Source organism: Stegastes partitus, unplaced genomic scaffold (genome assembly GCF_000690725.1).
Source record: "Stegastes partitus isolate 25-593 unplaced genomic scaffold, Stegastes_partitus-1.0.2 Scaffold233, whole genome shotgun sequence".
Lineage (NCBI taxonomy): Eukaryota > Metazoa > Chordata > Actinopteri > Pomacentridae > Stegastes > Stegastes partitus.
This window is the reverse complement of record NW_007577964.1, coordinates 483,837-496,236: the sequence shown is the minus strand read 5'-3', so window position 1 is coordinate 496,236 and position 12,400 is coordinate 483,837. Positions and strand designations below refer to the sequence as shown.

Sequence of the window (12,400 nt, the reverse complement as noted above, 5' to 3'; positions counted from 1 at the left end):
ACCATTCATCAACAATAACAACAGCAAAAATAAATAAATAAGATAAGAATAAAAATGCTGGTTAAAAATGAATGCGTTAATTTAACCCAATCCATATATATCAATATATGACACTGTCAAAACCTGAGTTACATGAACACAACATTCCTACGTGTGATATATGACAAATAACAAAAAAGTCCTAATCTATCATTTTAAGTGTTGTATGCTCAATGATAAGGTGTTCATTGAGATTTTTATTTTTTGCAAGTAGAGGGTATATTCTTATTTTCTTGTATAATTTCATTTTATTATATATCTGTATGTTGCTAAAACCACCCGCTTTGTAATACTGGCGTGCATGCTTTGTTGTTATCAAAAATGGATGGTGTGTAGGATAGTTTTCCTATTTCCTTTAAAAAAGAAAAAAAAAAAAAAAGTGAAATCCCTGTCATGACAACATGTGTTACTGGTTTGTCGCTGGCAGACGTGAACGTGGCTCTTCCTCGTAAATAGCCCTTTTATTTTGAAATCAGCTGAAGTGGGTGTGCTGTCCTGGTCGCTCGTTAGTATAAGAGCCGTCTGTAGCTTTGTGGCTAAGGCTGGTTGGTTGGCAGTAGGTTCAGGTTGTTTTCTTGGTAGCCGCCCGGGGTTCCCACTCGTCGCCGCTGAACTCCGCCACTGCAGAATCGGTCGTTACAGCGGCGCAACAGACGGACTACAAATTACAGGTTCGTTTCCTTGCATTTGACGATGTAAACCGCTGCCCGAGAGCTAGCTATAACGTCACGTTTTGTATCTGTCAGCCATGTTACTGTATATCAATCAATGATGCAGCTAGCCACAGGAACCGTGTTTATTTTTAGCAGCTAACCTGCGCTGACTGCAGCGCAGCGGAACACAAATATAAACCCCGTGGATTTGTCCGACATTGTGGACGATACAGTATTGACACGAATGTTTTAAATGTGATATCCGTGCAGAAATGTAAAAAAAAATGTTTCTGCATTAGCCAAGCTGTTGGTGGGTTTTTACAGTGTGTTGGCTAGCGTATTAGCTGTCTGCTTATTGGGAGCTAAGAGGTAGCTAGCGAGTTTTTGATCTGGCCATGTCCTCCGTTCAAAAATCAAGCCGAGGCCCCAGTCAACAAACCGACAGCGTTGCTCGGACTCGGTGTCATTAAGCGTCAATGGATTTATATTTAGTCGGTTTGTTTTAGGTCAACCTAGAAATTAGCGTACTTTGTGGCTAATGCGTTTGGTTGACTTAAAGTGGCGTTAGCATTGGATTAAGAAGATCATGCTCCTTTAGCTTGCCTCGCAGCGCACCTCCAACTGAACGGGTGGAAATAACTACTGTATCACTTCAAAACATCCCTGAACGCATCATACAGTCCCGGCATGTTTACATAACGCCTGCTGTAATTACGTCATATTGCACAGGCCCATGTGTATGTGTAGTTCACTGTCCAGGCTTGTAGTCTCAGGGCCAACATCACACTTGAATATGTTTAAAGAATTGACAGTATCCCTACCGGTTGTTGGCCATATCTAAGCTGATTTAGAAGATTTAACTGACTTGCCTTACAAAATGTCAACATTGCTGATGTGTGGCTTCCTGCTCTCAGATGGACCAGCAGGACCAGTCCTATATGTTTGCAAGTCTGACACGGCCTCATTCTGAGCAGCTGCTGCAAGGCCTCCAGCTCTTGCGGCAGGATCACGAACTATGTGACATTGTCCTGCGTGTGGGTGATGCCAAGATCCATGCCCACAAAGTAGTGCTGGCCAGCATCAGTCCCTACTTCAAGGCCATGTTTACGGGTAACCTTTCGGAAAAGGAGACTTCTGAGGTGGAATTCCAGTGTATCGACGAGACGGCCTTGCAGGTACGGTTAGAGCAACCAGACACTAGCTGCACCGATTAGCTGCTGTGACGTGTTTTTTTTGTGTGTGACACTTTTACTCTTTCTTTTTCCAGGCCATCGTTGAGTATGCTTACACTGGCACGGTGTTTATCTCCCAGGAAACGGTGGAGTCTCTGCTACCAGCTGCCAACTTACTCCAGGTTAAGCTAGTACTTAAGGAGTGCTGCTCCTTCTTAGAGAGCCAGCTGGACGCCGGAAACTGTATAGGCATCTCCCGCTTTGCAGAGACTTATGGCTGTCATGACCTGTGCCTGGCTGCAACTAAGTTCATCTGTGAGAACTTTGAGGAAGTCTGTCAGACGGAGGAGTTTTTTGAACTGACGAGGGCGGAGTTGGATGAAATTGTGTCCAATGACTGCCTTAAGGTGGTTACAGAGGAGACTGTATTTTACGCCCTGGAGTCGTGGATCAAATATGATGTAACTGAGAGACAGCAGCATCTGGCTCAGCTGCTGCACTGTGTTCGCCTTCCACTCCTCAGCGTCAAATTCCTCACTCGCCTATATGAAGCCAACCACCTTATACGAGATGACCACGCATGCAAACACCTGCTCAATGAGGCTCTCAAATATCATTTTATGCCTGAACACCGGCTGTCCTATCAGACTGTGTTGTCGGCGCGGCCCAGGTGTGCCCCTAAAGTGCTGCTTGCAGTCGGAGGCAAGGCTGGATTGTTTGCCACATTGGAAAGGTAATGAAATGAATGTGTATGTAATGATGGTATGCACTTGTGGGAAGGCGAAATGAATTAACTTACTGTGTTTGCTGTTTTCTTTCAGCATGGAAATGTATTTCCCTCAGACGGACTCGTGGATAGGACTGGCCCCCCTCAGTGTACCCCGATATGAGTTTGGCGTGGCGGTGCTGGACCACAAAGTATACGTGGTGGGAGGCATCGCCACACACATGAGACAGGGCATTAGCTATCGGAGACACGAGAGCACGGTAGAGAGCTGGGACCCTGAAAGCAACACGTGGTCTTCGGTGGAGCGTATGGCCGAGTGCCGCAGCACGCTCGGGGTGGTGGTCCTGGCTGGAGAGCTGTACGCCCTGGGAGGCTATGACGGCCAGTATTACCTCCAGTCAGTGGAGAAGTACGTCCCTAAGTTGAAGGAGTGGCAACCGGTGGCGCCCATGACGAAGTCCCGCAGCTGCTTTGCCACAGCTGTGCTGGACGGCATGGTGTACGCTATTGGAGGCTACGGCCCAGCACATATGAACAGGTAACGCACCTCAGAGTTGTTTTCATGGTTGTTGTTTTGTCATTGAAATGCGTGTTACCTGCTGTAAGGAAGTGACAGATGGATTTTAAATTAGGTTAAGCATTGTTTTTTATTCAGAATATTACCTGCTGTGGTGATTTCGTTATTTTTTCTTTTAGTAGGACTCTGTTACTTTGGCTGCAACTTCTGCTATTGACGTTTCTATAATGAGAATACGCACACAGGAAGCCAAATAAGATAAAAAACATACAACTACACTTATTTTTGTTCCTACAACTTAACATCAGCAACGTGACGCTGTGGCACCGTACCGCTCCTTTTAATTTTAAAAATAGTCTTTGATCCCTCTGATAAGCTTCTACCCCTTTTAGACTTCCTACCCAGGCTCTCTCTCTCTCTCTCTCTCTCTCTCTCAAGGTCTTGCTAGTTATTTAATAGAACTGGCAATCAAGTGAAGCATATCAAGTGTTGCTGAGAAAATGGCCAGGGCCCTGTTAATGAGTGAAGACGAGTCACAACAGAAGTGCTTGCTGATGTTTCATTGAGACCGTGCCTGCCTGTGTGCTGCTGTGTTGCTGTGGATCACTAGAGAGCAGTGTCCCTGTTGCTTGTTTCCTTGACGCCCCGATCCCCTCAGGAGAATGTGTTTGGACAGAGAATCTTTGGGGACTGTCTTTTTTTTTTTTTTCTTTCTTCTTTTCCCCCATGGCTTGTATGTCCTTGCTTACTGCAAAACACTCTGTTTGCCAGTGTTCCAGTGTCTTATAGAGATTTAATTTGACTTTGGCCACACTCTGTAATTCGCTACAGCCTCGTAACCAGTTCCATGTGTGATCTGAAATGAACTTTTTCTTGACTGTAGCTTGAAGGGAATGTTTATGACAAAAACGTTGGTGCAATTATGTGGAATATTGCGAAATGATAGCTGCATGTAAAGTTCCCTACTTCTGTTTTGACATGGGAGTAAAGATCGCATCACGTTTCCATCTAACAGGATTTGTCCTCAAACAGCCCAGGAAAAAAAAAACGGACATATTTCTCAAGCTGGTAATAAATATGGATTACAGATGCTGCAAAATATAACCAGTATTTGAGAGAGGTTTGGTTGTGTGGTAATAGTAATTAAACAAACACGTAACAAACACAGTGCAGCAGTGTTTCCATTATCTGACTGAGTACATCCAAGCTGAACAAAGCTGAACTCTGACCTGCGGATTGACCAGATATACCAGCAAAATGAAAAGCGCACACTTGAAGTTGTTGTTCAGGCTTCAGCTGAAGTGAATGTGAGATAAAGGAGGTTCTCCTGTACTGGAAATGCGATGTAAACATACCTTTGGTGCTGTATGGTTTGGCAATCGATTTATTATTTCAAAACTAAGGCACATAAATCCAAACTTGCACAGCTCTGTATCAAACCCAGTGAGTGAATTTTGGGTGAAACAACCCTTTTAAACCATCACGTGTTTTGCTAATTGTGCTGCATCTGCTGTGCACAGCGTGGAGCGGTACGACCCTAGCAAGGATGCCTGGGAAATGGTAGCCCCCATGGCAGATAAGAGGATCAACTTCGGGGTTGGCGTCATGCTCGGCTTCATATTTGTGGTGGGGGGACACAACGGAGTGTCCCACCTGTCCAGCATTGAGAGGTATGATCCACATCAGAACCAGTGGACAGCTTGCCGGCCAATGAACGAGCCTCGCACTGGTGAGTTTATATCATACTTCAAAATGTGTGTCACAGATAAATCCTCTTCTGTGGGATACATAGTAGAGGGTGTTTGAACCGCTTGTAATTATTACATCCAGGAAGTGTTTGATCGTGGCATCTTTGTCTTGCAGGTGTGGGCTCTGCCATTGTGGACAACTACCTCTACGTGGTAGGAGGTCACTCCGGGTCGTCCTACCTGAACACTGTCCAGCGCTATGACCCCATCTCAGACAGCTGGTTGGACTCAAGCGGCATGATGTATTGCCGTTGTAACTTTGGTCTGACAGCCCTTTGACCCATGGCCCATCCAGCTTGGACCCAATAAAAAGAACTTTAGACACAAAGACTTTTCTTTTTTGTTGTCTCCTCCTCCTGCCCCACATTCATCCTCCAAGTGCAGATGAGCATAGCTGCACACCTGCGTGAACACCAGAGAGCTTGCCGGGTGGATGGATGTGCCGGGCTAGCCAGCCGGCTAGACGGAGACCACCGTTCATGGCTTCAGAGATGAGGAAGAGCTGGAAGAGTCAAGCGGACAAGAGTGGAAGACGCTAGGAAAGCTGTTGTCACGGGGCACGCGGAGATGACCGCTCTACTGCTGCTGGACCACAACGAGGACTTTGAGCCATGTCCCAGAGGATTGTGGGAAAAATCTGGTCACTTATGTTTCAAAATTCTCTGTCATGTTTGCAGACATTGTTTTTTTTGTTCTCCTTCATGTCATTGATTATGTTTAAAACTGAAATCCCCTGTTTTTTTTTTTTGTTTTTTTTTTCAGTTTCCCTGCTGCAACCAGAACTATGTGTTCAAATTTTGTAGAACACCCGCAGTTTGCTTGTGTATTTGTATGAATATGTGGTTGTTGGCCATGTAGCGTGTATGTTCGTGTGTATGCTCAAGGGGTACGTGCATGTCAGATAGGACTGTTTGTTTTGTTACGTGTCTGCGTGCAGAATTGATGCTCGGGCTCAGCGACGCAAGAGCTCTGCATCCAAATCAGTGCTTCTGAAAAAAGAGAAAAGTTGGAATCTTTATATTTTCTCAAAAAGGGCTGCCTTTCTCTCTCTCTCTCGTGTAAATAGTCTAAATGAAATATATAGATATGAATATATCCTCTAGTGCATTGCCTGTAAATGTTTTTTCTGCACTGGGTCACTAGTGTTTGCGCGAATGCGTGTGTAGTTTGATTCCCAGGGTCACTGTAGAGGTGAATGACGAATTCTCCTGAGAGTGTTTGCCACTAGTCTCTGCTTCATCCTCGGAGCCATTTAAAAAAAAAAAAAAAAGAAAAAAAAAATCACCATGTTCTAGCTTCTGTTACATCGTTCTAAGGTCAGGTCATGCACTTGCTACTCTTCACAATAGTTGAAATCGACCTTGGCCCTCTTTTCACCCTTTGGTCTGTACACAATACTAACTGGTGCTATATTTAGGATTCAGGATTCAGCTGTTTGTCTGTGTTGCCTCACACAGTTAGGTCAACCTCTGCTTGGCCTCTGCTACATTGTTGCATTAGATGTTAGTTATTTACTTTCTGTGCATTTAAATGCATAAAATCTAAATGGCCCCTAACCATGCAATAAAATAAAAGTTCTACTGAAAGGGAAGCCTGTGGTTGGACAACCACAAACTCCTATCCTCCCATTTCCCAAAAGCCTGAAGATTAGCACTATGTTTTTCTTTTCTGTTATTTAAACTGTATCCTAGTTAACGGTTCCCTTCCGTCTTATTAGTCCTGTTGCAGGATATGAGCATGCTTTGTCGATGTCTGTTGCCAGTATACTGTCACTCTTTTGGCTACGAACAAGACTTTTTTTTCTGCCCGTGATTGGCTCTGACACCTGCTCTATGTGCTTGCTAAACTGCCACCAAACATGTGATCCTCATGTGGCCAGGTCTTGCTTGCAAGCTCAGGTTTTCAGTAATCTGTTCACAGCTTCGTGTGAAGTGCCAAAATATTATTTTTTTTCCCATCTTTTACACCGCAAGCTCTAGAGGCAACTCTCCTCGTGTGCCACAGTTGAAATATTTTCTCCTCATCCTTATCGCTAATGTATTAGTGATAAGGATTCCAGCATTACATTCTTCCATGTGGTCGTATGGAGATGGATGATAAAGCACCAAGGGCTGTGCTAGCCAACTCAGGCCAAGTTGCCACTGTCACCAGTCCCATGTCTTGGGAGAGAAATCAGAGTGCGCCCATGGGTGTGTGTGACTCCAGGGCTGGCTGTGGGCGTCACTCTGCAGCCTTGGGCTCAACTGACGACACTTCAAGCAATGCACAACAGTCGAGGGGGCGCTTGACTAGGAGAAGGCTTGGTTGTGGTGTCTTACTGTTCACGTTCTAGTCAAGTTTGAGTTGCTTTGTGCACTGATGTTTGCACATAAAGTGGAAACTTTTAACCAAGCTCTGCATTGCACTTACCAAACTATTTGATACATATTGTAATTTGTACATATGTTTTTGATTTAAGCTAATGGCATTTAGAAAATGCAATAAGACTTCTGTTCCCTCTGTGGATGTATATGTTTTGTGTTCGTCTCTTTGAAAAGCCAAGGCATCTCATATTGCTGTAACAGAACCCCACATGGCATGTCTGTCGATTCACACTGTTGGCTGGTAATGTGGACGTCCAATGAAACATCACACGGTACCATTGACTTCTCCTCAACCTACCAGGCATCTTGTGTTGCCATTTTGTTGTGCATGCTGGTTCATTTGTACAAGGCATATGTGTATTTAGGCACATTCAAATGGATTTCTCCCAATTTAATTAGAGGTACACACCTTTAAATATTCTGCAGTTCTTTCACTAGTCTCGTAAACACTACACAGATTCTCGTTTTTTCTTGCCAACTCTAAGCTTCACTTCTTAGATCAGAACTTAAATGACATTTGCCTTGCAAATCGGTCAGGGTGTCACCGTTGAATCTTTCAGTTTGTTATGGATTGTTTGCATCACAATGAGTACTTTTCCTTCGAATCTGTTTCGTTTTCAAAGTAAGCAACCCAATTTGTATTTCTGCAAAATGTCATTTTATTTTAAAATGACATGAAGGACTATTTTTGTATTTATAATTTGTGTTGTCTGTTTATGTTCTGTAACCTAATTTCTGTCACCTGTAAGAGATTTCTTCGTCTTTTTTTTTTTTTTAAGTCACTTTACCACAGCCACAGCACAAATCACGCAGGCGTAATTATGTGCTGCCGCCATGATCCATCTAGCATCGCTGTTATGTACAATGTCGTGATTTCTGCGGTGTATACTAACTACTACTTTAATGAGTTTCGGAGAGAGGCTGATGAAAATCTGCAAACGTGAATCTGCAAAAAGAAGGGATGTTAAAATTGAGTTTGTACGCATTTTTATTATGGCCTAACCAATGTCATGTTTTGCCACCACTCTCACCAAAGTGCTTGTACAAAGAAAGCAGATGGATGACTAACACCTGGTCTGCAATGGGCTGCCACTTTGTTTGTGTCTGAGAGAAAAGAGAAAAAAAAATCCTTTGAAACTGATGTCAATGTTAGCCAAAATGACCACTCTGCTTCTTTTACATTTCCCATTGTGTGTCTGGAGTAAGGTGATGATCTTGAATTTTATATCCTGTGGATTAATACTGGAAGTACAAGATAACATTAGGTGTAAAAACAGTAGCTTTTCACATTTTATCATGTTTGATTGAAGACATTTTACATACATTTTAGTCTGTTTGTGTGGTGCAGTTGTACCCAGTTTAAAATAAATGCCTGCCTTAAAAGGTACCGTCTGCTTGTCTGCATCTCTTCTTGTACACGTACGACAAAAGAAATCGACACAGGGGTATTCCAAAATATCTGTATTTGCATTTTAAAGACGGTGTCTGCATAGAAAAAAGAGCCATAAAAAAATTATCTTAATCAACACTCACTTTCACAAACTTTCCTGGGCAGAGGCACTGTGTGAGTAACAGTAATTCTTTTACACGTTTACAAAATAAATGTGTCGAAGACTGCAGTGAGTGCCAAGCTAAAGTGTTAAAATGCATTTATTTTGTCGTCGTGGACACGCCGTGTGCTTTGTGCCAGGGAAGCCAAATAGGTCATATTTAGTGTCAGAAAAGACTTTCGGCTGCCGTTAGCGTTTGTATCATTTGTATTATAACGTTCACTTATTGTATTAAATGCTTTTCCTCCAGTTCAAACATCTTAACAAACAAGATGTTATCCTGACATTGTTTGGTTGCTTCTTGATCTCAGACCACAGTGTAAATAGGAAAAGCACCAGTTTAATTTTAAAAGGGCTGATATGCATAAATGTGAAGTGAAACTAACACAAAAGGCTGCACACTGATTAGCCACAACATTACAAACCACTGACAAGTGAGTAACACTGATCGACTCGTTATAATACAATGTGCTGCTGGAAAACCTCTTGGTGTTCACATGGATGTTACTCGACCATATACGACACACCAAGCTGCTGCGGCAGCATGAGGGAGACCTGCACAATTCTAGGCAGGTGGTTTTAATGTTGTGGCTGACCTGTGTATACTTCTGCTGCGAATATGATGTACTGTCACTCCAAACATCCACAGGGCTACTTTTAAAGCAAATGCACCAGTTTAACCCATTTAACAACCACCGCAAAACCAATTAACAGTCTGTTTCATAGAAGATAACATGTAAATGATCACTGGTAGCATCATTTATGTATATCAACCCGGAACTAATATAGTCCATTATATTCTTGGATTCCAAGCACACTCAAAAAGAAGTAATTTTCATTTTTGCACAGTAAGCTCTCTGCAAGCGTTCAAGTGAAACGAAGCGTTTGTCATTCAGTCTAACAGCTGACAGCGGAAGCATACACAAGGCAGGAATGAATTAAAATTCTAATGATGCAGTTACACCAATGTAATGCCGGTAATAAGGGTTCATGATAGAATAATCAAAGAAAGGATGAATGCATTCGCTCTTGTGCTTGGCGTGACTTCGGCTCGTCTGTACTGTATGTATGTCCACCTGTGACAAAACAAGTTCACTTGTCAGAAGCGCGGATGTAGACCAGAGAGGACAGCAGCAGGAGCTCTGGAGGCTTGTGTAACAGGATCAGATTATCACTCCTCAGGCCGTCGTAGTGCATCCAGCAGCCATCTATCTGGAAGGCTGCAGAATAGTGGTGTTCCTCTTTGTTGAAGAGTGTGGCGCCCTCTAGTAAGTACCTGTTGAGAAGAAATAACATTTTCCTTTAAGAGATTTTCCTCTTTCATCCAGGTACAATGGTGCATAAGAAGCTAAGGCTACATGTGGCATCAGTGATGGTGAATTGAAATACATTCACATGTACATAAACTGAATATGGGACAATGTGAATGAATGTTGCTACTGCTGCAGCACATATTAAGAATCTGCTACAACTTCCTCGCGCAAACCCTGCAGCCAGAAAGTATTTTTTTTATAGCTGGTTGAGCTTTAATTAGCTATGCTTTTTTAAATCTTGTCTCTTTCAACTGAGGAGTGTTTCTAAAGTTAGCTTTTGTTTCCTTTACTGATGAGGAGCCAGTGACCCTGCTTTAATCTCTTACTACTTAGACAACCAACTCTGTTTCTCCGCCTGAGCTGTGTCTTTCTTCTCCAACTTTTAAAAATAACACACAGCAGACAGGATTCTTTCTGTAACAGTATAACAGGACGCATCTCAGTAATGTGCATCAAATCCTGCAATCTGATATTTGCCATTTTTTGGCTATGGAGTATACATAATCTCCAAAAACGATAATGACTGTAACTATTGTTTCTGGACTCCTTTTTATGACTGTTTTGATATCTGCTTAATTACTGGAAACATGGCACTGTGGCGGAGTGGTAATGGTGCAGTTGAAATGCATATGATTGTAGCTTGCACCCCTGTGTGGCTAAAGCGTGCTACTTTACATCACACCTTTAAGAACACCCTGTGGATGCTTCTTACCTGTGCTGACAGAGGGCCAGGTGGTACGGGACATAGGACAGCTCTTCTGACTTCCACTGCTGCATGTTGAGAATAACAAAAGGTGGGGGTCCGTGGCAGAAAACCCTCCGGGAGAACTCCCGTAGGCCATCACACCTGCGAGGAAGATGTGCAGTTTGTCAAGGAAAGCACAATAACGCAGCACAGAAATAGAACAACACTCTCCCCGTGTCTTACCCCAGTTCTGAGCAGAGCAGGAGCTTGGGGCAGAAGAACTCGTCCACGGCCGACTGAATTGGGTCTCTGTGGGGCAGCTCATAGGGAGGACTGGAGGAAAAATGTGATATTTTTAGACATCTAACAACCTACAAAAGTGAAATATAATTGACAAACAGATCTTGATGTAACCATCTTGTCACACAGACTATCTGCTAACTTTGACAGGTCAAAACAGGAAAAAGCTGCACCAAATTCACATTGTCGCATCAAGATATTACACCAGCTGTGTGCAGCATACCTGATGTTGATGGTGGTCTTGATGAAATCCTGGAAGCGGGACGGACAGCTCCAGTTGGTGCACAGGCTCTCCTGCATGGTGGACATGAGGTTCTCCAGGTTCTCTGTGAAGTTCTCATGCTCGTTGCCAAACAGGTCTATCTCCAGGGCTGCCTGGTGGATCTCAGAGCGGTACTGTCTCTTGGACATCCTGTCCCAGATCCACAGCATCTTCACCGTAGTGTAGTCACAGGAGTCCATCAGGTAGAGGAAATACTCCACAAACTGCTTGCCCAGGAAGACTGCCAGCTCCCTGCGAAAGCCCTGGTTGTCCCGCAGGATCACATACAGGATCATGAGGAAGCCATCGATGGTGCAGGTGTTCTTTAGGTGGATTTTCACGTACAGAGGTGTGCATGATATGGCTTTCCGTCCGGCTTTGATGGTGAAGACGCCACCCCATGGGAGCACAGGCCTCCAGAAGGAGCGGTCCTCTTCGTCGTTGTTGTTTATGGAGGCACGGATTTCCTCAAACAGTGTCTTAGACCTAAAGAGACACATGCATATGAGTTACCTGATGATTTAGACTGAGGAGGGTTTGACATTGGGCGAGGATGAGTGTTTGAATCCTTTTGAGAGGCGGCCACTTCAGCAAGAACGTACACAATGTCTGTGCACAGACACGTTAATAATCCTGCAATGCATAACAAAGCCCTCAATGACGGGTACAGCCCCTCCAGGAAACAGCTAGAGCCCAAAGCCCACTAGTTTGACAAATTAGCACCTGGTATGAACTTACCTTTCGAAGTGGAGACTGTTCTCAGTGTTTAAAATTCGCGTTTGGAGATCTTCGGTGTCGTTCAAAACACAGAATCTACTCTCCATCGCTCTCGGTATCTCTTCATGTCTCACGTCGGACTGGAAGCCGGGTGAATAAGTAGCGTTGTGGTGTTTTCCAGCACCGTCTAATGAATATCTACACGCTGACACTTCCACTGAGAGCCAAACACTCCGTAATTGACGCCAAGACGGGCCTTTATAAACACTGCTGCTGGTTTTGTGCTGATATTCACGTACGCGTTGTGTACATACAGTGCTGCCCTCTGCTGGTTCTCAACCTAACAACGTCCCA

The 12,400-nt window shown here is 43.8% G+C and overlaps 2 protein-coding genes across 2 annotated transcripts; one reads left to right on the top strand and one right to left on the bottom strand.

Annotated features, from left to right (window-relative positions):
* The first annotated feature begins 634 nt into the window (after positions 1-634).
* Positions 635-8,606, top strand: klhl28 (kelch like family member 28). The gene is made up of 6 exons (XM_008281429.1): positions 635-710; positions 1,607-1,867; positions 1,960-2,597; positions 2,686-3,129; positions 4,629-4,837; positions 4,972-8,606. The coding sequence occupies exons 2-6, from the start codon at positions 1,607-1,609 to the stop codon at positions 5,133-5,135; spliced, it is 1,716 nt and encodes a 571-aa protein (XP_008279651.1). The 5' UTR covers positions 635-710; the 3' UTR covers positions 5,136-8,606.
* A 59-nt stretch (positions 8,607-8,665) lies between these two features.
* Positions 8,666-12,353, bottom strand: dorip1 (dopamine receptor interacting protein 1). The gene is made up of 5 exons (XM_008281428.1): positions 12,068-12,353; positions 11,291-11,815; positions 11,011-11,100; positions 10,795-10,929; positions 8,666-10,045 (listed from the first exon to the last, which is right to left on the bottom strand). The coding sequence occupies exons 1-5, from the start codon at positions 12,151-12,153 to the stop codon at positions 9,862-9,864; spliced, it is 1,020 nt and encodes a 339-aa protein (XP_008279650.1). The 5' UTR covers positions 12,154-12,353; the 3' UTR covers positions 8,666-9,861.
* Positions 12,354-12,400: the final 47 nt, after the last annotated feature.